This window comes from Haliotis rufescens, unplaced genomic scaffold (assembly GCF_023055435.1).
Source record: "Haliotis rufescens isolate VD_foot unplaced genomic scaffold, xgHalRufe1.0.p SCAF_10, whole genome shotgun sequence".
Lineage (NCBI taxonomy): Eukaryota > Metazoa > Mollusca > Gastropoda > Lepetellida > Haliotidae > Haliotis > Haliotis rufescens.
In genome coordinates, this window is record NW_025963780.1 from 41,850,632 (window position 1) to 41,875,754 (window position 25,123).

The following is a 25,123-nucleotide window of genomic DNA, read 5'->3' on the forward strand; positions in this document are numbered from 1 at the left end:
TATCCACATTTATAAAATTTGATCAGTGACATTCGTTGTGTGTTGATAGCAGTAAATGTTTCAAAACCGAAATTGTTATTAATTTTTATTTGATAACAAATTCTTTCCATTTTAGCTATAATAATGGTAATGCTATTTTTCAGGGCATTATCATTTGCAGAAGCCCTCGTTCTTTTCAACTGCCCTCCTTCGTCGGGCAGTTAATGTAAGACCTCCGGCTTCTGCACATAATACTGCCCTGAAAACTAGCGTTACCCTTATAATAAAGGTTAAGGTTTTCACTACCACGTTGACGTGAAAACATAATACCTTCTTCATACGGGTGTGTGAGTATGGCATGACGCCGCTTTTAGCAATATTCAACCAATATCATGGCGGGGGACGCCAGAAATGGGCTTCACACATTGTACCTTTGTAGGGAATCCAACCCGCGTCTTCGGCGTGACGATCGAACGCTTTAACCACAAGGCACCCCGCCGACCTCCCCACTTAAATACACTTAATATATAAATGACTTATATAACAATTTCATTTTCAAAGCCTTAGGCGAAAAATTCAAAGCCTTAGGCGTTTACTTAATCAAAACAGGACTAATAAATCGCATTTAAAACCCAAATAAACTACCAAAACCAGACCACATAATCAAACTAACAAACTTCCATACTCAGGTCCATTAGTTCGTCCCCCAAACCCTCTTGGCATTTTTTCCCAATTTCAAAATTTCCAAAATTCTATATAAACAAACACTAAAACACCCCTACTGGATTGCCAAACAACTTTTTCCCATTTTCGGAAACACGTTAAATGGCTTGGCCGGGCCCGTGTGCGAAATACGCTGCAGTCGGAAAGCGCACGTAAAATCTCCAATATAAGTAAGTAAGTTTCATTTTCAATTCTACTAACTATAATAGTATGAGTATTAACATTCATCATCGCTTGTCAAGGTCACTAAAATGTCCCCAGCTGGAACTTGTCACACATAAACACGGATTCTAACCAAGTCTGGTCGCCCTTGACATAGAACCAATGAACTGGTCGAGAGACTTTCCAACGAACCTCGAAGACAGTTATGTTGTAAGGGTTTGACAAGGTGAGGTTTTGAAATGAATGGAGAACATGAAACCTGCAATCATTACGACGATCAAGATAAATACCTCAGTGTAAAACGTCATTTAAGTTTTGGAATACATGTTATGTTAATACGAACCATTTACCATTTTGTTTCAATCCAGTTTCCTTGTTGTATCATCTCTGTGTAGCATATTCGCCTAGTGGTCTACATTTGAAAAAATTGTTTGTTGTATTTCACGCTTGTTAAAACTATCGACGATTTACTGTGAATCAGATGTTGCAGCGTTGAAAGACAAAATCCATACTGTGCCTACAGCTGAGATCAAATCAGAGGTTTCAAATAGACCCAATCCTATATATTGAAGTACTGATGCATCAGATGTCACAGTGGGATATTTATACCGCGTATGTACAACATCAGCAACACAGCTGTGGAAATGGCGACGTTCCCTTCTTTCAGGAAACTATCTGCAGTTCTACTAGGATTAACAATTGGATTAACTTTGGTGACCATTTTTGTTGTGACCTTTACAACAGATCAACATGGCGTTCGTTTCGTCTCCTCTATTGTGAACACTGTCAATTCACGAGCTGTACATCCACGAGAGGTACAAAATCTATCGAATGACCTACACGAAGACGTTCAGAAGTCATTGGGGCAATACCTGTCTGGAAATGTCAAATTTGAGGACCTGCATCTTCATAAAGGTTAGTTTCAATATCACATTACACGGGTATGGTGCTGACAACCAATGAAGCATAACTGCGAGGAGTATTTGAGTTTCGAACACACGATCTTAGGTTTCGGACACGCTTAAGGGGCTAAATTCTGGATTTGACGCTGCTTTGAACAATGTGTCGGTTATATTACGGCGTGTCAGCAACCTTTTGGAGGAAAGCCCGAAGTGATAAAGGTTTACCACTTTGTTGAAAACCACGAGCAGTAGTATAGGTAATGGGGGTTCTACCGCAATCCCACTGGAGTCAGATTTATATACCTATACTGCTACTACAGATGGATTTTTTTATGCAAAAATTATGATACGATTTAACGACCGTCATGGTTTGTATTAAAATAAACATCAATATTATTTAATAATGGATAAAATTAACTATAGCCCACGAGGATATTGGAAAGGTATAGGAGCAGTACAAAAATTAGCCACTGCGGCTAAGGTATCTAACGATGTGGTCAAGGATTGGTTAAAGAAACAAGCGATGTGGCAAATATACTTACCGGCACCGCGTTATATCCCAAGGAAGAAGTTTGACATTTTTACAACGAATGAAGTTCATCAGGCTGACCTCTTGTTTCTTCCCCATGATAAGGTAAGACGCAAAACGTACACTACTTCCTAGCTGTTCATTCCCCTTACACGCATGGGCAACGCGTTACGCAACCCGTGTGCACCCCGTTCGTCACTCGTGTGGAACGCGTGTCACACTCATTAGAGGGGGAACAAACTTTTGACCAAAGGAGAGGGCCCATGTTTAGCTGAACCTGGAGGTGGTAACAAGGAGATAACCTTTTGATTTCCTGACGAAAAATGTTAATACACATTTAATTATATGTACTTTCTGATGTCTCATTTTTAGATGTGATTTTGTTGGAAAATATGAGTACTGTTGTGGCTTCTACATGATGTTTTGCGATGGTGTTAAGAGAATACATGATCCTGTTAAATGTCATTGCTATTCAAATGCTTTTTTTGTGATTTCACATTAAACGTCTGTAGTACGACTTTCAGTGGTCATGTTTATGAGGTCTGGTGGAGCATTGTTTTTATTGGACCCTAATTACTTTATGATGGTTGGGTCTCTTTGTCTCAGATACATAGCCGTGACGCTGGGAAAGGGCAGCATTTAATTAATGAGAGTAGGTTATAGAGAAGAGAAGAAGAAAGAAGAAAAATAGTTTATTTAAGTGTCCAGCGGTGTATACATAAAGTTACATCAATTTATACAGGAGGTAAAATATATGAAAAGATATACATCGCCCGGCCAGCGTGGGCCTATTAGACACTAATGTTCTTAAAAGCACTGCAAGTGCTAAAATAGTTATAGTGGATAGTGATGAATTTATTTATTAATGGTGCACAAAATACGTGATAAAAGTATAATACTCGTAAATTTATAACAAGCATTGCCATACAATGACATGTTTATATACAGATGCATACAATACTAGAATGGGTTTATGACACGTTGTTATATAACCTACGTTTGTACATGGATTTAATTAGTGCAGCTACAGAATAGGATAAATTATAGCACTTCATAAGGAATGTGGTTTGATCTATAGGGGTCATGAGACAAAAATTTGGGCAAAGAGACGAGGCATAACCCCAAACGTATTCTCGTTGATCTGCATAAAGATTACACGTTGTTAAGAAATGAACCTCGTCTTCGATACTGTTTGTATTACAGTGTTTACAAATACGATTATGTAAGGGAATTTTTGGTTTCAAGAAACGACCAAGTTCAATTTCCAGAGGGAGCGTACCACATCTAAATTTAGCAAATATACTACGATGTTCTCTGTTGGCTATATTAATGACATATTTGGAGAAACTTAAGGACGTTTTAAACAGTCGATATGTTCTTAACTTAATACCATTTGTAATCCCCTGTCATCCCAGAGCTGTTCCAACAATAGTTCCTTATCCTTATTGATGAGTATATTTCTAGCATGGTCGAAGTCACACGATAATAGATTAGTTATAACAGAAGTAATTGATTTCACATCGAATAATTTCTTAACTGAATTATCCCATGACTTACGAAATTTAGATGACCATCTTTGCACTATATGCATTAGCCTGTTTTCATCTGCCAAACTCAGCCTTTTCCAGAAACGTACTATCTCAATTTTTTGCTTTGTATAGTTAGATGACCATCCCATTTCCCCCCTTACTGCCAAATTAGGTGTTTTGTTGCCTACTCCCAAGAAAAAGCGGCAAGCTCTATTTTGGATAGCGTTGATACAACTAAATTCTTTGGTGCCCCAAATAGCTGAACCATACGATAAAATTGGTTGAACTAAGTTATTGTATAAAGTAGTGAATACATCATAAGCCATGCCGCCCACCGCTTTAAACTTACTGATAATTACCCCAAGTGCCCTACTGGCTGATTTAGATATTTCTTTTGCTGTATAATTCATATCTAAGTTTTCATGTAACCAAAGCCCAAGATACGTATATGAATGAACAATTTCTATATTTTCCGCACCACAAGTAAAGTGATGGGATGACTTAACAGAGGATATGTTACGATAATGAACAATTTTTGTTTTTTTTGCTATTTATTTGAAGGCGCCATTTCTTGCACCAATTGTCGACACAGGTTAACATTGATTGTAATGACTTTTCATCGGGTGCTAAAAGAGCGATATCGTCGGCATACAATAAAATACTGATTATAGAATTATCAACCTTTATTCCGCATTTAAGATCATTAATTTCTTTAACTAAATCATTGATAAAAACAGAAAAGAGCATAGGCGACAGAACACAACCTTGTTTTACACCGCTAAATACAGCGAAGCTGTCAGTCATTTTACTATTTATAAAACCCCGAGAGCTATTATTTTCATATAGCGATTTAACTGATCGGAAGAACTTTCCGTTTACTCCCAATCTATGTAATTTATATCAAAGACAGTCGCGGTTAACACGATCAAAGGCTTTCATGGCGTCGATATAACAGACGTAAGTTGGGAGTTTAACAGATTTACGTTTTTTGATAATGGAGAATAAAGTATAAATGTGTTCCGTTGTACTTCTTTTAGTGCGGAAGCCGTTATATCATGGAGGATACACTTGGGGGAGAGGGTTCTACTAATTACCGTACCACAGGAAAAGACCTGTAGACGTGAGCGCGGGGTTGTGTGTAAGATGGCCGTTGCATAATGGCCGCCAGGAGTGGTAAACATTGAGCTAAAGCAGTGTTGTTTCCACGGGCTTGTTGAATAAATTCATAGCGCTGCTGTCCATATATCTTCTACTTGATCCTAGATACATCATTCTGGCATTTACAATATATATTTTTCAACGTACATTAATGATTTACTAGTCATATCTTTTGGAGTATTTGTCAATTGTGTTGAGCTTACAAGCAATAATTGTAATTTGTGGTGACATATAAATATAAAACGTCTCATTTAAAACATGAAGTAAGTACGATAGTAAATAATAATATTCAAATCGCATTAAAATACAATGAAACAAGGTTCATATGTAACCCTTAAGCCTGTGTTCCACATCCATAGCCATGAAGAAAGCTGCTGACTAAACAAAAGGAAGAAGCTTGTAGAGACATCATCTGAATATGACTATATATGCAAATGTTACGATACTGTACCTATCTTCACGAATTATTAAAAAATGGGCATAAAGTTCACGGAGACGAAGGCTATAGATACAATATTATATTTGATTTTTTAGATGATAAAGTACATCATTTGATAATAAATTCAGTTATTGATATCTAAAACCCGATTTGCGATATTAATAAACATTTCATGTTAAAACAAAATCAAATGTGTGATATAAATTCATTCTTTAGTATCCATAAATGAATTATTGATATCATATAACGAATAAATAGCAAAAAAGCGCCCTATATATTGTTGTGGATTGTATTAAGTAACGCGATTGCATCACGGCTATAGTGTTAATTGCTAGTCTTTTTTCTGCACCATCATTTCTTTCATTTTATGAAAAACTGTTTAAAAAATGGCAACTTATAATTAACCAAGGTAATAATACTTACCCGACCTGCGTTTATTTATCTCTCTGTCATTATTATCGTTAACATGTGTCTGCTTTTAAGTGTATGTACTTATGCCGTACATCGTACTGATTAAGGAATGACACATCATCGTGAGATATATGTACACCATACACATGCAGCACAACGGTACTTTGATTCTATAGCACAGAAAATCGTTACCCCGAGTTACTGTGTAACGGTTCACCCCTTGTTTTCAGACGTGTCATTCAGACAAATAAGTCAGGTGTGACAGTTATCACAATCTCACCGGTTATAAAGATTTGATACATGCCGACTGACACTCTTGATTGGTCAGTGATTAAGACAACAGATCAATACACACGCTTCCTATTCAGTGTGTACGTATGATTACATGGCTGTGTGTATGCATGGTATGTATGACTGTATGTATGATTGAATGTATGTAAATTATGTATGTGTATTTATGTGTGTGCGTGCGTGTGTGTAAATGTATGTAAGCCTAGATTACAAAATAAATGCCTCGGTCGTTTGAAGCCAGAAGGCAGAGGTATTCCCGGGAAAGAAGCCTACTCTCGCAGTTGGTCACTAGAGCTGAAACTACTCGCGGATTTGTTTTTGAATAAGGCGAATGGAGCAGAGTAGGCTTAAGGATTATCGGCTGTTGTGTGGAAACAATGCTTCAGAAAGATCGACGTCCTGTCCCAATGAACAAACCTACAGATTACGGATTGAACGTCAACAGTGTCTGTCGGGTTTCTTAATGCTTAATTACTTTTACTTTCACTTTCTATTAGTATGTCCAAGACTAAATGACCTTCGAAAACAATACCTTCCGGCCTACTATACTAAATATCCCTCCACTCTAAAATACAATCAATTAATGAAATGTTCATACAAACCAATTCTAGTAAAACTGGCTCAGTTCTGTAAAAAAGGTTTAACATTATTTACATAATTAAATATCATAGGATCGTCGATCTATGGCTGGAAAATTGCCCTCGCGACGTTAAAATTTGTGAATTTCACTCTACAATATAATACATGTGTATATTTTATGTGTTCACGTGTGTAGTTATGCAGATCATATATGTATTATAGAAATGCATTATGGGTGCATGTATGTATTCATGTATGTATATATTATTAGATATTATTGTTGGTGTGGTTGTGTATATATTCAACCTCATGTATGCTCTGTAATCACTCTGTGTGATTTTCTTACGAGCAATAAACTTCTGTTCTGTTCTGTTCTGTCAGGTTTCTTAATGCTTAAATACTTTTGCTGGAGAATATGTTTCTTGTACAAGCGCTATAAAACATGTTAACATAAAAATATATGAATGTTGAAGCTGGGTTTCACTTCAGTTTTCCTTTATTTAGCAAGCCCCTTATACTGAAAAACAGCCTAACTGTTTATATTACTATATTCTTCTATGCTTTACATCTAACAAAGCTATACATTAATAAAATATTAGGGCTTAATTCTATCTATATTTAAAACTTTCTCCCTCTGTAACAAAATCAATATGTTCTAGTATTATATTTGATATATCCGTATTTACATATATACATCATTTATAATATATAGTCAACATATATACCTATAAATCTTAACTATACTCAGTAATGTAATGTAATGTAATGTAATGTAATGTAACTTGGTTAGAATCCGTGTTTATCCGCGACAACTTCCCACTGGTGACATTGTAGTGAACATGGGAAGTGGTGATGCTTTTTTATAAATGTGTGTGTGTTAAATCAAAAAAATCAAAGGGACTGTTCCCTACACCCATCAATATCATAATGAATGAACATAAGTTTATTGTATGGATTATATAAAGCTCTCACTAAGTATATGTTTTACATGCATGAAAGATGGGATTAAGGGAGAAAGGAAATATTTTCCTGAAAGTTTCCAATAACTAGTGGAGGAAACTGGAAATGGCTGAACCTGTAGATAGTGTCAAATCCGTGATGGATTTGACAGATCTCACAGGGTAACATTCAACGGGCTCATTACCTTGTGATCATGTGAACATTTTTTCTTAACAGTTTAGAAAAAGAGAAAAAAAAAATCCAAACTATCGTAGTGACAATCTACAGCAATGTAAATATAATGCATTACGACGCTCTGTCATTGTGATTGACTTACTGAGGTAGTTCTTAACAGACCTTCTCATCTAATGATGATATTTTTTGGAATAAATTCCTTGTAAACAAACTAAAACAGATGTTCCTCGCTTTTGGGGGAACAATTTTATTCAGGAATGGCCTATTAAAGCTTATAGTAAGTCAAGGCACCATGCGTGCATATGATCTGTTATTATATGTGTTTAATAAATACACTGACGCAAGTATATTCTAATCAATTGGATAATTGAATATGCTTTATTTTACATATTACATAACATCACTACACAAAATTTGGACAGTTGCAGTAACACACTATGGTGATCGCATTAAACACCACTTTGAACAGTATTTCAGTTATATCACGGTGTAGTAGACTGATGTGGGAGAAAAATCCGAAGTGGTTCAGGCCATCCAACGGGTGTTCGCGAAAAGGTGAGCGTATTCTGCCACACAAACACATGCAAGGACAAGTCAATTGTTCACCTGAACAAAGCACAGAAACACACAATGACGCCCGTCCTCACTATTACCGAGCATGTAAATTATATTGTCCGTCAAAAACATGGACGAGTATAAATAATATGTTCCTACGGGTAATTATGGAATACTGTAAGGGACATTCTCGCGATCTCGCATTCTCGCCATCTCGACCTTTGGAAACGAGCTAAATATGCCCAAAACAAGAGAATGCGTGTTTTTGATACATAGCACTTTTTGTCAAAAATCGGCAACGCGAGAATGCGACATTTGGACATGATGAAAAATCTCGCAATCTCGACTTGTCAAATTAGGCCACAAAAAACACAAAATCGCGAGAATGCGACATTTTATTTTCTCGCGATCTCGCGTTCCCGTGTTCTCGTTTTTTAGACGCTGTCCGTGCACATACGTAATATCATAAGGTCAAGGCGCATGCGCACATTAGTAGTCATGCACAGTAATCATGCTTCTTTCATGCTCTTCATTCTCCAAGTAGCATTTAGAAAATGTATGGCTTGAGCTTGAAAATGTCATGTAATTTACAAACACAAAGTCCCATGTAGAGTAGAGTAGATTCCTCTCCCTTTGGTACTGTTTTCTATGTAGCTTAAATTAAAACCCTCAACATGCTAAATATAATTTAACAAAATAAATTGTGTACATGAATGTTTATGGATAATGAAAACATTAAAGTGTCCGGAAGCTGGAAACAAAATATCACTGTCAGTGAGAGAGTAAATATTGCTTAAAGCCACATCAGCAGTATTGCAGGTATTCGCGTCAGTTACATAAATAATCCCATTATTATTCATTAAAACAAAATTCTTAAAGACCAATTTGTAGCATTCGGCTAAAATGAGATTGTCCGATGTTTTTACACGACACTATAGTTGCTACTTTAGGCCATACAAAATTAATTAAGAGATTTTCATCCTTTCCCACCTGACTACAAAACATCCCGCCTTACATTATTCTATTGCCTCAAAGTTCCTAGAAAAAGAAATATCGCTAATATGTGTGTTCCTACTCCGTACACGTAGCCCTACTGAACACGCATGATGCATGTGAATCGCACCCTTCGACAGCAATTGTACACAGATGCCTTAAATAGTTCGATAAGAAAACAATAACATGTTTATACTTAATAAGTACCCCCAATATCCAGCCTGAGGGACCGGCATGGTTCTGAATAAGTGAATGAGTTTGGCTTAACACCGCTTTGAACAGTATTTATATTTTAGTTATACCCTGGCTTGTCAGCTTGAAATGGGACGAAACCCACCATCATAGGTTTCTGGCACGCCAAAGGGACGCAACTCTACGTACACAGCGAATTGTGACGCCTCAGACGACTGAGCCACTAGATGACTGTATAGGTAATTGGCAGAAATACGCGAGAACGCGAGATCGCGACATTGGTCAAGTGTCGCAATCTCGCGTTCTCGCGTTTTTGAAAATAAACTGACGTCCAAAAGAAACTTTACCAGAGTTTGAAATCACTCATGCTCAAAAACAACAAAACATACATGCATGAAGTAAAGTGTATTGAGAAGATCAATATATATCAACATATATAATCAACACTGAAAATGACAATCATACCGCGACCGAGAATGACGTCAGAGCCCCCCAAAGTTGAGTGTGGTACAAAACTCGAGCTTTCAGAATCATCGACAATAGGCAGAGTACATAAACAATCGCACACATTCAATAACAAGTCATTAGTAGCTTGTGTGACCACCAAATGCCTCAATACACGCAAAAACTCTTCGACGCACAGAAAAAGTCAGTCGTCTCATGAGGTCACGTGGGATTTGACGCCATTCTTCTTGGAGGGCCAAGATCAGTTCTTGCCGGTTGGCTGGAGAGTGTGGTCGTTGTCGAACACGACGATCCATCAAGTCCCAGAGGTGTTCTATAGGGGACATGTCGGATGAGCGTGCAGGCCACGGCAGGCCGTTGACGTTGTTGGCTGCGAGGAAGTTTGTGACAATTCTGGCTGTAGGACAACTGGACGAAGAATGTTATCCATGTAACGCTGAGCTGTCAAGTTTCCGTCAACGATGACCAGCGGTGTCCTCTCCTGCCCACAGATCCCTCCCCACACCATGACACCCCCTCCACATTACGCCCTCCTGCACGCAACACGCCGCCATTCGTTCACCCCTTCGGCGGTAAACACGTTGTCTTCCCTCAGCCTTAAACATACAGAATCGACTTTCGTCAGTGAAGACAACCCTCTGCCAATCACGTCGTTGCCAACGTCGTACAGTCAGGGCACATCTCAATCGCAGACGACGATGTTGCGCTGTCAATAGCTGTCCTCTGTATGGTCTAAAAGCCCTGATTCCATGAGCCCTGAGCCTCCTGGCCACTGTCTGTGGCGACTAACCCTGTGATCTTAGGCATTTGTCGCCGATGACGTCACTGTCAGGATGCGATTTCGGAGGTGCAAGGTACGCAAGTACCGGTCATCATGGGGCGTGGTCGCCCTGGGTCTGCCTGTTCTTGGCCTGTCAGCGGTCCGCCCTGTCTGTCTGTAACGTTGCATCAAGTTGGTAACGGCAACACGGGAGCAACCGAAGGTTCGTGCAATATGGGCGTGGGTGGCTCCCATCTGTACCATACCCAAGGCTTGTTCACGTTGTTCGACTGTGAGTCGTGGCATTTCTTTTGTGTGTTTTTTTTTATCACTTCGGATGTAGGACTTGCCGTTGCAATCGTTTTATACCCTTACCCGCACGTGCATTTGAAGTTTTCCGTGGTGCACGTGTTTTTCACTTTTTCGCGTGTTATCTCGCAAACATGTAACAGACGATTAACATTTTCTGCATACACTATTGTTGTATTTAGGTTATGTGTTTTAGATAGACTTCATCGGAAAAAAATTTATACTTTGTCTGAAAGTTATATTTTCAGTTGGTAAAGTTTCTTTTGGACGTCAGTTTAGTTACATAACTGCATAAGCAAATTGCACGAAAGCACGAGAACGCGAGATCGCGACATTGGTCAAGGGTCGCTATCTCGCGTTCTCGCGTATAACTGTATAAGCAATTGACACAAAAGAACGAGAACGCGAGATCGCGACATTGGTCAAGTGTCGCAATATGGCGTTCTCGCGTTTTTGAAAAGAGTTGCATATGACTGAAAAGCTCGGATCTTAAAACATTAATTTCACTCGTGACATATTTTCCGTAATCACTCGTACCGAGTGGGTTATTCTATAAATACAATGTGCTGTAGCCCTTTGATGGTGATATTATTTGTACATGGTAGCCCAAGCCTAATTCTCCCATAGTAAACTTAGCTGTATTGGTAATCTATCATGCATGGTTAATAAATATCTGTCTTAATTGTTGTGCGATCCTTTAATTGTGCGAATGGATTTGGAGTGTATCCCTTCGTTCCACTTCCACTCGTAACACATGTTATAATAAACATTCTTCATTTGCACTGGTAGTTACACTGATTAAATAATTGAATTGGTTGTCTCTGAATAACATAGGCATATTTTGATAAATGAAACATCTTCGTGTGCATAAATGAAATCCCAAATGTCTACTTCGTTTGCAGAATTCGTTCAAGATAATAATACTGTCTGTCAATGCGTTCAACATGTACATTAGTCATACATTTCATACATGATGTATTGACATGGTCCCAGCTGGCAAACAACAGTTCGAAGAGCTTACTGTTGCGGCATAACGCCATCTATTCATCTGAGGCAACAGCTTCTTTTTGCAAACAACTGGGTCCTCACTGATTCATGAATATATTCTTACCGCTATTGTCAACGTTGTCAGGAATTTGTTTCGTTGGCAAATGAAATTGGTTATTCACTAGTATTCTCAAGGATTTATGTTTCATATTTCTATACAGGAGTATTGGTTGATAACAACATCTGGTGTCACAAGACACCAAACACTAAGTATATGTCTGAAGTAAATAATATTTTATTCAGGAAACAATAGTTAGAATTAGTTACCAGACTAAATGTTTATATTTCCCTTTGGTGTTGAAGATCTTCTTTGGTTGACAGAAAAATACAGTTTTTACACGTGCACGTTCCTTATCTAAGGAACGTGCACGTGTAAAAACTGTATATATATCCTACACCACGAGATCTGACTTGGTTGTGGTTCAGGGAAATTTGACAGCAAATCGCTACATGAATCAAATTCTGGCAACAATGCAGTTTACCGGGCGCAGCTCGAGCTCTACTATCCGCTCAATTACCGCGCAATAGTGCCACCGCTGTCTCGTTATACCGTTACCGTGCCTCACGCTCTGGTGACTCTCGCTTTACGATCTAACACCCGTTTTCGGTCTTAGGGAAACTTACACATCTTTACAATCAAACACCCGTTCTCGGTCTTAGGGAAACTTACACATCTTTACGATCAAACACCCGTTTTTCGGTCTTAGGGAAACTTACACGTCTTTACGATCCAACACCCGTTTTCGGTCATTAGGGTCAGCTGGCTTTGGGCAAGGGTTAGCCATGAATTCTTACCTTTTCAAGCGTTAATCCAGTTAATCCCATTAGTCGGTCATGTTGACATAAACAATTGCGGGTGTGGTTTTAAGAAAAGATGAATGGGAGAGCGGGCAGTGACGTCACACGCATGCGCAATTCATTGTTTACTGAATTACGCATGCATGTCAATGGGGATTCTAATGACCTGTTAGACGAGCACTGATTACATGTGATAGCGTCTGTGGTCCAGTGGTAGAGCGTCGGCTAATTAACACATTAATTAGCAGAGCGCTAATTGGATCTGAAAAAGCGCGCCCGGTAAAGTGCACTACTCCCGGATCTCGCGTTCTCGTGTTTTCGTGTCAATTGCCTAATACAGTTCATTGTAAATATTTTGAAAAACACGAGAACGCGAGAACGCGACACTTCACCAATGTCGCGATCTCGCGTTCTCCTGCTTTCGTGCTTTTGTGTCAATTGCCCATACAGTTATGTGCAACTATTTTCAAAAACGCGAGATAGCGAGATTGCGACACTTGTCGTGATCTCGCGATCTCGCGATCTCGCGTTCTGGTGCTTTTGTGGCAATTGCCTATACAGTCATATGGAATTTTTTTCTTGACAAATGTCGCGTTCTCGCGTTTTTCGGCAATTTACCTATACAGTCATCTAGTGTCTGAGGCGTCGCAATTCGCTGTGTAGAGTTGCGTTTCTTGGGCGTGCCAGAAACCTATGATGGTGGGTTTCGTCCCATTTCAAGCTGACAAGCCAGGGTATAACTGAAATATAAATACTGTTCAAAGCGGCGTTAAGCCAAACTCACTCACTTATTCAGATCCAGTCCCTGTCAAGGCCGCAGTGAATTAGTAGTTAGAGTTTGATTGAATTTTAAAATACATGGGAGACGGAACGCATTTTATTTTCAACATTTTATTGTTTTCTTATCGAACTATTTAGGGCATCTGTGTACAATTGCTGTCGAAGGGTGCGATTGACATGTATCATGCGTGTTCAGTAGGGCTACGTGTACGGAGTAGGAACACACATATTGGCGATATTTTTATTTCTAGGAACTTTGCGGCAATAGAATTAAGTAAGGCGGGATGTTTTGTAAGTTAGGTGGGAGACGATGATAATCTATTAATTAATTTTGTATGGCCCAAAGTAGCAACTATAGTGTCGTGTAAAAACATCGGACAATCTCATTTTAGCCGAATGCTACAAATTGGTCTTTGAGAATTTTGTTTTGATGAATATGCTAGCCGTGTATAATATTGCCTCATGGAGAAAATCACTGGCCTGTGATTATTCCTGTAATTGACAGTGCAGCCGCGAATAGCTGCAATACTGCTGATGTGGCTTTAAGCAATATTTACTCTCTCACTGACAGTGATATATTTTGTTTCCAGCTTCCTCACACTTTTATGTTTTCACTATCACTGGACATTCATGTACACAATTTCTTTTGTTAAATTATAATGAGCATGTTGAGGGTTTTAATTTAAAGTACATAGGAAACTGTACCAAAGGGAAAGGACTCTACGATACATGGGACTTTGTGTTTGTAAATTACATGATAGCATTTTCAAGCTGAAGTCATAAGTTTGCTAAATGCTCCTTCGAACGTGAAGAGCATGAAAGAAGCATGGCCACCGGACTGCTAACGTACGCATGCGCCTTTACCTTATGATACTACGCATGCGCACGGACAGCGTCTAAAAAAACGAGAACACGAGAACACGAGAACGCGAGATCGCGAGAAAATGAAATGTCGCATTCTCGCGTTCTCGCGATTTCGTGTTTTTGTGGCCTAATTTGACAAGTCGAGATTGCGAGATTTTGCATCATGTCCAAATGTCGCATTCTCGCGTTGTCGACGGTTGACAAAAAGTGCTATGTATCAAAAACACGAGAATGCAAGGTCGCGAGAACGCGATATTTTGTCCAAATTTCGCGTTCTCGCGATCTCGCATTCTCGTGTTTTTGGCATATTTAGCTCGTTTCCAAAGGTCGAGATCGCGAGAATGTCTCTTACAGTAGTCCATAGGTAATACGTGTCATACATTTGAAAAAATGTATTGACTCAGAGCATTATTGTTAATCACAGCGTATAGAGTCGGCATGCAGATGAACTCATCAGCGCATTTTTACACTTTATCTTTTAATTGGCATGTTAGACTTCTATTTCATAACTCAGTTTTATTTGCACGGATCACTGTGGAATATTGGAAGAGACATTGTCGCGTTGTCATATTGTCGCACTGACGCCCTTACAAAAACAAGCAAAACGTGTAAAAAATTAGCAAAAGCGCGACAATTCGACAACGCGACATTTTGGCCATTTGTCGCATTGTCGTGTTGTCGCATTGTCGCTCTTTGAATAATCTTTTTCTATATTTTACAAAAGGGCGACAATGCCGTTACGCGACATTTTTCAATGTTAAAATATGTCTCGTTGTCGCATTGTCGCCCCATCACAAATATGTATAAAAGGCGCAAAGTTCAGTTAATGTTACAGTTAGGGAGCGGTAACCAAGTTATATCAGTGTTAAAGGTTCAACCTGATACATGTGCGTCTTAAATTGAAAACACAAGTCCGTCCGCGCGTCCATGACGTTTTATGGTGAGCTCTGCTCTACAAGTGCTTAGTGTTCAACTCCCAGCTCCAAACACGTTGTACCTCATCAACAATCCACATTCCTCTAGTGCAGTGATCGCCCGGGGAGCGGACCGTCTATATACACGATATCGTGCAAAATAGTGGACCAATGCCGTGCAATATACACGACTGGAAAACTCCCTTCTCCGCCGTGAGACGCGAACGCTGATTGGTCTATTAATTTCCTACACAACAAACCTGGTTCCCGGTCTCAGTTGCGCTACGTTACATTGTATATAACTTCCCAAACTCTACACCATAGTGCGGGTATCTGTGAAGATATAAAGGTTTGCTACGGTAGTTAAACCAGTTATCACAGTTAGTGAAAAGTTTTGCAGTCGTTCAGACATGTTGTGAACATAGAGATCATAAATATTTTGAGTAAACATAAGTTACCTAATGAGATACTAGTTTTACGAACCAGAATATTTATAGTTTAGTTTTGTTGAACCAATTAAAATCAAAACATAATTTCCCCGATTAAGATACTACGAACCTTCGTACAAGCATGGGTTGTTGAAGGTCTATTCACGGGTATTTTTTTTAATAATAAGGTACAATGAAATTCTGTATATGTCCATAATAAGTGTGTATAAGTAAATGGATAATATATCCATACACGCCAATTAAATGTGTTAGACTACATATGGTTCATTGATGAACTCTTTTACAAGTCTATATTTCAAGACATGTATTTGATATTCATAATAACTCCACAAAAGCTATACAATGGCGACAAAACGGTACCAGCATCACAGATACCTATAATACATTTTTGAACATGAGATACATATATTTACTTTAAAGTTCACTCATGTATCTAAATAGTAAATTAGAAGGATTAAAAATATACACTTTCGACATTTTTCCTATTTTTTTTTCGTTTGAGGAGAGAAGTAGTGACAGTAGAGACTGGTATCTGATGGGTGCAAGCAGGTGTCGTGTCGCTTTCTCAGATGGCTCTAATTTCGTAGCTCTAAAGATCACGACGGCGATCCGCCTAGGTCTTACTGCAGTGCAAGCCTAGATGTTCAACAGGTTCAGGCTGAAGTTTCCATCTCACTTGGGCTCCTTTTATATTTGAATATAGTTTCTCGTTTTAACCAAAATAATATATTTTCAGAGTCTAAGCGGTAGTCTAACCGTGAAGTACAACTATGGAAAGATCCCATGCATGTCTATATTTCTTCAGACAGACTCTCCATGTTCCTATCGATATGTATCAAAAGACAAATGAATTAAATATTACAGCACTGGTGAATAGGTTAAATGCGCATGTCAGCGTCGATTCACAATATCCTTTTGCGCAAAATACATATATACTGATGAATTAACGTTGTAATACTACGCAAATATATGTCCAGATGTATACATCAGTTTCATCTCGTGATCTTTAATCGTGCGTTTAGCTCTTTTTCTACCGGAGATTATGGGGTGTTACATCACACCAGAAAGCCAGGTCCAAATTTAAGTCATAACTTCATGGTCAATCTAGTATGTTGGAAACCAATATCGCAATATGGCTGAATATTTTGCTAAACGTGGTATTTACCAAATTACTCACATAATTATTCCATTTTCTTCATGCACTTTCTACAATCATCTACGACTATATTCATCCAAATGTCCATACATATATGTCCACATACATATGTATTAAGCAAGTCCCCCATTCTTTCTTAAAAGAAAAATGCTAAGCATTTCCTCTTTATGTATTTATATATGTAAATATCGTTTTTATGTCAACGCCGATGCAGTGAACGTACCACAGACCTGATGCTAGAATAACATCTAATCTCTGAAATGAACATATTTTACTGAAAAAAAACAGTTGTTAAACAATAGTTGTAAAATATAATAAAAAGGAGCCAAGAGACTTTCTTAATTTTGCCAAATTTTGGGCTGTATTGGACATATTTGTTTCGGGATCTGTATGACAGACAAACCTAATGCTTTTAAGTATAAAGATAAGTAAGTATAGCTGTTGTATATATTCAAATATGTTTGTGATTAACCCGACCTTGAAAAATATTGAGTGGTAATTATTTATGTCATTATTTCAAATTAGAATGATAGCACATCAGGAAAGCATGGCACTTTAATATACGTATCTTGTTAGCCCAATAGTGTTTTAAGTAAGAGCAACATGTATATAGAGAGTAAAGGTTTGGTGCGTGACTTATCATAGATTACTGTCAGAAAGTGTGCATATTCTGTTTATCGGCAATAAATGACATAAGGCGATTCATGCGGGTAAATACAATTTACTTCAGAACTAGTATAGATTACTTTAGGTTAGGGGAAAATGTATGTTATTAACAGAACAGCTTAGTGCTCAGGGAGTATTTAGGCGGGTTCAAAGGATTCGGTTCCTGGCTTGGGCTTTGTGTTGGACGTGTAGACGGCATTTCCAGGTTTGATGTATCAATGACCAAAATGATGTCTGATGCAATTCTCTATTTTGACTTGTACCGTGTGTTTCCGTGCCTTTTCGGGTGATCAATTGGCTTGCTTTTGCATGTGGCGGGTGCCACTAGTGGATCGGGATGAGCTCGCCTTTTTGCGAGCACCTAGTGTCATCATTTTTTATGGTGAATAATGAAACATGTTCCTATTGTTGTCGGAATCGTGCAGTTGGCGCTACATTTGGCAAGGGTTTCTTGTGATGATGGAACGGCTTATGTCGTCTTTGTCAACTGATAAACATGTGACATAATGTCAGTGTATATGGTCAGTAGTTGATAGCCCCACTAGGGTAACCAGTTTGGGTTCTGCGCAGAGGGCGGCACATCCGGTTCCGGGGAGGAGGGGCGACCCAAAGAAGCGCTCGTACAATAGGAAAAGATCAAAATTGAAAATAGCGCCTGTAAAATCCTTGATGTTCATTTTTTTTTTTTTTTTTTTTTTGTCAAATGACATCTTCGGGTATGAGGGGCGGTCGGGTAGCCTAGTGGTTAAAGCGTTCGCTCGTCACGCCGAAGACCCGGGTTCGAATCCCGACATGGGTACAATGTGTGAAGCCCATTTCTGGTGTCCCCCGCCGTGATATTGCTGGAATAAAACCATACTCACTCACTCACTCTTCGGGTATGATGATGTGATTGTACACTTTGAGGTGTAAGGTTTCGTTCCACAAGGCGATCGTATTGTAGCGCAATGACAGTCGTTTGTCTAAGTTACAGTAGGTGTGTGGCGATCACCTTAGCGCTACGATCATGTTGTGGAATTCTAAAGGTGTTGCCTGAATTCTAAAGGTGAATCGACATGCAAAGACATGGACGTAGTGTAGGAATGCAGGAAGCGGTCAGATGTTGATCTTGTTTTGCTTTTTTTTTTCTCTGGGGTGTGCATGGCGATTTCCATCCTACAGACAAAATAACACTTATGTTTGTTCACATTTTTAATCCCCCGCTCACATGAACCAACACAACAAAACAAAAAGTCACAGGATTAGAGGCGTCCCTGTGATTTTTGTGAACATGAACGTATGTACACGTATGTGAACGTATGTACACTCCTAAAACGCAGTGAACAGGAACTTTGTCACTTGGTCATTCCTAAAACGCAGTGAACGTATGTACACTCCTCAAACAGGAACGTTGACAGTCAGGTGATCGTAGGTTCAGTGAACAAGTGTCAGGTCAATAAGGGCAGAAAGGTTGGTTCTTTTGATGTAGGGTACGCGTCTGGGCACTCAGTCGAAAGGCATGCATCTCATCCACAGGAACGGAGGTAGACACTTTGGTATGAAACCATGCTAATACCGTGGCATCATTCTTGGCGGTGTCCTTCCAGTCCAACGTATCTAACACTTGATTAAAAGTCCACCCACGCACGCGATAGGTCAGCATGTAGAGACAGTACACGCCACACAACGTGCTGTATCCATGTTGTAAGGGGCGTGTATTCCATCGTTGTTGAATGTGACCCATGCGACTCAAAGTCTCTTTAAACAGAGGTAATGATTACAGTCCATAGCTATCCATCATTTCCACGGATCCAGATGCTCACCCAGTGTGTGCCAGGTTGATCGCTTGAATCTGTGTTGACCATGTAGGCTTTGGGGTAAAAGGGGTCATCCTTTTGCCATCCCAATCTGGCAAAGTCATCTCTGTCCAGGGTGCCCCGGTAGATGGCATGAAGTGGCTCGTCCCAGGACCACACGTTTTGGTAATTGGCCACCGATGAGCTGATCCTTGTGAAAGTCTCTACCGCTTGTGGGGATGTCATGGGCTGTCACTCGCACACGTGAAAGGGGATACTTGACAGTCACCCCTGCATTCAAACTCAAACTCGGGCCTGTAATCTAACACGCGAGAACTTACCAATGAAATCTGAGAAGTAGAAATACCGGAAGACGCTGTGGCTTGATTGACAATGTCAATCAAGAAAGGGAGGAGCTTGATGATATCGTTCTCTCCCAGTAAATTCCGATGTCAAATAACGACGTTATTTGGACGGAAAAAACGATGGTTTGAAAGCGTCCAAATAACGTCGTTTTCCCCGTCCAATGACCATATACGGAAAAAACGACGTTTTCGTGTTTGCAGTGATACTCTGGGCTCAGTATTAGGGAATTACGAGGTCTTGACAAGGCAATGCAAACAATGCGGGGAGAACTCATCAATAATATAGCCAAGCTATCTGAACTCGACAAGCATATACGATGAGAAAACAAAACTTGAACAGGCGGGTGATGAATTCAGTAGACGCCGCATTGCAGAAAGATTGCGTAACTTAGAAGACGAAAGATCGGCCCGCCTCGAAGCTGCTTCGAGTAATAGAAAGGCACTTCGTTCACAAATAAGTCGAATTCGAGAAACTATCGATCATGTCCTCAACGATGATACTACACTGGCCGATAAAATTAAAACATTGTTCAGAGAACAGGGGATAACCATTGTCAGTAATTTAACTGCATTGGGATTTATTATATCGACTTTGACTCTCGCGTTAACCGATGGAGGTGGTACAGGAGGTGGCACACCTCCTAGTGATAAAAATGGTGTAAAAGAGTGGATAAAAAAGCATTTAAAAGCATTAGGAGAAGCACTGGGAAAGCTCGCTGGGAAAGCCGCATCTGCACTTCCCGGTATAATAGGGAGTATAGTTTCCTGGCTCTTGAATTCATTAGCTAAGACCGCTACTTGGCTCAGTCAAAACTTGTGGGCACTGATCATAGCAATTGCAGGGCTGTTGTACTTATCCGTTAAAGACTATCTGTCCAAATCAGTTCATTAAGAACTATTTATCCAAATCATGAGTAAACCAGCCGCGATTCCACCTACTATAAGCGCTATTTTTTCATCGATATTGTTGATTTTTAGCTGTAATATGTGGTTGTGCGTCAGTAGATGGCTGTTGTGGTGACTGTGGTTCTACTATTCCCGTTTCACCTGTGTTTGTTTGCGTTTTTAAATTCGGTATTAATATCTGAATTTATACCTGGTTTTTGTTGATCGGTAGCAATAACAATTTAATTATTATAGCCTATCACTTGACCGATCTTAAGTTCCATATTACTCGGAGACATGTATAGTTCCGGCGCATAAACGTAGTCTACTTTGGATTGAGCATACTGTAATACATCTTGATAACGCTTTATAGAAGATGGTATGTCAACTGGTGAATTAATACGTTTGCAACAAACTGTTTTTGCGCATCGAGCGCCGTCCCAGAACCAATTATTCCCGTTCGTGTTTGCGATTGTGCACCAAGAATTGCCCATACATACGTTCTTATTGATTCATTAACTCTTTCAAATCCTGGGTTAGTAAAATTATTTTCTGTTTTATCATATAGAAATTCATTCCAAGCGTCTGTTATATCGTTTGGATGCACAAACTTTGTAACAATATAAGGCAAGCCACTCTTAAAACTCATAATATCTTCCCTCCAATCATTATTAAAAAGTTGCCAGTTGTGATACCATTTATGAGTTTTTAAGAAAATATTATGTAATCTTACATAAAGTTTGCTTCTATGCGACCACCTGAGTGGATCTACTGGTTTTTTTACCATTTCTTTAGCTAAAATATCACTTTCTACTTTAACAGTTTTTTGTCCACTGTATGGAACACCTAGACCATGGCTAGCTCCTTTAATACGCCAATCTTTACCCGTTGAAACATTAAATTCATTACAAATACGTTCGAAGGCCCTCTTATTGTATGGATTATTTGATGAATTCCATGCTCGATCCTGCGGTAATGGGGCACTAATTTCTTTAAGTATACGTCTAATCTGATAGTAAACGGGAAATAATAAAACAGACTTATTCAGTTCAAATCCTGGGGCATTAAGAGATACACCTCATCCTGTTGTGGCACACCATATGGCAAAATTTAACTGGTTCTGCCAAAATTGCATCGGATTGTGGAACCAATCATGCACCATTTTATCGCTAGTTGCCGTGACCATGTATTTTTCAAAGATATCAGCGAATTTAACAAAACAATTAGCACCAGAGGCACTTACTAAAATCGACTGTTTAGTAATGTAAGTTGATTTCATATTTAAGTTATGATATAGTATCTTTGTATATTTTATATGTATGTTACACTCCCGGGAATAACAAATGGTCAGTCTATTCAACTGCTTCACACTATCGATAACTCGGCTGGTCAACTTGAAGTCGCTATGGACCGCTATGGACCGCGGTGGACCAATATAAGTGCTGCGAGAAATGATAATATGATACAACTAATTAATATTGACAATAGAAAAAGAACTCCCATTATTATACCTAATGGGTATTACAGCGTATGCTCACTCAATGATGAAATTTTTAAGCCTAATGGAGTTAGTTTCACACAAAATGAGTCGAATGGGATGCTGATTTTTAACACTGGAGAAGACTTCTTGCCCCGGACATAGCAGAAACACTTGGACTTAGTAGAGCAGGAGTAATAATACAATCTAACCCAACAGTGTATGAAATTAGATTTCCCAATTTAGTTCCCATCCATCTTGATCAGATAAGTACAACAGATAATATTCAACTCGAAAGTCCTTCAACTCTGCTTAGAGCCATTCCAGTCAAAGATGAAAAATATAATAGCGATAGAACGGAATCTTTCTCATCATTACAATATAAAAAATTAAAGCGCGGTATTATTTCAGACCTTAAAATTTCTGTATTAGATGTAAAACACCAACCTGTACATATAGGATACTTGAGTGTAACACTTCATATTATAAATAATGGTTAATTCATTAGGCCCTGGAACGCATAACCTTAGACAATGTAATACAATTGCGCTTTCCGGTCTCGGAGACACAGAAGGATTCGGTAAACCCGGTACCGATGGCAAGTTAAGCGCTTTACACTTACAAGATAATGTATACAAGCGGAAAGAAATTACATTCACAGCTAATCTAGGAGATTTAAGTGATGTTGACGTTAGTAGACTCAATAAAAACACTTCGTACAATCTTACTCGCAATGATGATAATACGAGAATGGACTATGGTCGAAGCAAAAATCGAGTGGCTACTGAATATCGTCATTGTCCCACCATATGTGATCACGGGTAAGGGACATGATTAAACTAAGATAATAAATAGTGGGATCGTACTCGGGGCTTATATCCCATCAAAACGAAAAAGTGAGTTAGTCTCTCCCCTGCCAGAAAACCTAGGTCATATGATATTGAGTGGTCCGGCAGTACAAAATGTTAGTTTTAGTTTGGTTACTGAATTCAATGATATAAAACAGAACTTGAATGCTATACCTGCTCTTTCTACAATTATTATTGAAGTCTTATTTGGAGATACACCGGTAGATGCCTTCGAAATATTACCAGGTCTATCAATTAAATGGCTTAAGAAACACGAGCGTTGCAGTATTATTTATATGGGAGTATCAACCGTTGCAACCCTTGAGGGTGTCAAAATTATTAAAGGTGATAGCATTTCTCTTACTAAGATATTTATGCCGTATAATATACATTTAATAAGGTTGATGTATACTCTCAAAACATTGAAGCAAGACCAATTAAAGACTATTATATGATATAATAATATACACTATGGGTTCATATCCGGCGCTCGATGAAGCATCTGAAAAGATGGATACTGTTGGTGGATTTCGATAACATCAAATAAGCCCAATGAAACATCGAATAGAGAAGGAGAGGGAGTTGAGACTTGGATTGTATAAAAAGTATCGCAGAGCTGTGAAGGCTCTCGACGGAGTTGACACTGCGCTTGTAACGGCTGGCTTTGGACTCGGTGTAGCCGGTGTTGGTTTATTATCAACTATAATCGCTGTGCCTATCATACTTGGTATGGATGTAGCCGCCGGAGTCTCAGGACTGGCAGGAATAGCGATAAAATATATTTCTCATAAGTTGCAAAAGAAAGCATTAAAACATGGTAATATTCGGATACTCGCCGAAGCAAAGTTGAATAGCATTGAGGATCATATTTCTACAGCACTGTTGTCAGAACTAACCAAATACAATGCAATAAAGCAGCAGATTCGATCCAAATATCGTAAGACCAGTGGTATTAGCGAAGACGAGAAAAAAAAGTTCTTAGAACAGGGCAGACAACAAGCGCGTCAATTATTCCGTGCCAAAACCAAAGAAATGGTTGGAGATTAAAAATAGATTGCTGGATCACGTTGGATGACACCACAATAATTTAGACGAATGCTTACATAGTCTGGTCTCTCAGTAAAATGAACGAAGAACTTAGTAAAAATGTTGAATATCACTTTGTTCATAATAATGGTATGCGTATGAATAAAAATAATAGAGAATATTTTCATTACAATTTAGTTTAATCTCATGTCGATCGTTGAATCGCATCATCATTTTTGCATACATATTTCCATCTGTAGTAGCAGGATAGGTATATAAATCTGGCTCCAGTGGGGTTGCTGCAGAACCCACATTACCTATACTACTCGAGCAGCACGGGCGTTCGAACTGGAGTCTAGTTTTATTCACACAGTGTAACCGATCTTGCCGAGTTTCTCTTATGATATATGTGTGTTATTATGTTAAGTAGATGTTATATGTATGAACACAACCCTTACCATAATCATAAGAATACAACCATTGACGTAAGATCGACCTGGGGTATATCCTGTACACTTTGAATTTTATATAAAATTAATAAATAGACACGCCAACTATTCAACATTTGTAGGACATCTAGTCAACATAACGATATGTGACATTTAATCTATAATATATAATCAATATTATTTTTGACCTCGATTCCACATTTTATACCATGGCTCCTGAGTCTTTGACTGTGCATAAAACACTGCTTGTCAATGATGGAACTTAAATGATAGTACCTTTCACGAAATCCCATCAAATTGTTTTGTAAATAGATTTTCACAAAAAGAATTTTGCTCAACCCTTGTAACATACATACAGAGTATTGGCTGAGAAACCAAATTTAAAGTCAATATAACATACCGTCATACACACACGCGAACATACTGTCGCATTTCGTTTCTGGAGCATAATATAAAACAAATGTTGGACTTCAAATGAGCGTGTACTATTGATAAACTTTGATTGCACATCAAA

At 38.7% G+C, this 25,123-nt stretch overlaps 1 protein-coding gene across 1 annotated transcript in view; it reads left to right on the forward strand.

The window, feature by feature from the left end:
• The first annotated feature begins 1,433 nt into the window (after positions 1-1,433).
• Positions 1,434-25,123, forward strand: part of LOC124146745 (glycoprotein-N-acetylgalactosamine 3-beta-galactosyltransferase 1-like) — a 28,776-nt gene continuing 5,086 nt past the window's right edge. The window contains exon 1 of the mRNA XM_046517193.2: positions 1,434-1,779. Within this exon, the coding sequence (XP_046373149.2) occupies positions 1,479-1,779 (301 nt within the window). The 5' untranslated portion in view covers positions 1,434-1,478. The remainder of the gene's footprint in view (positions 1,780-25,123) is intronic.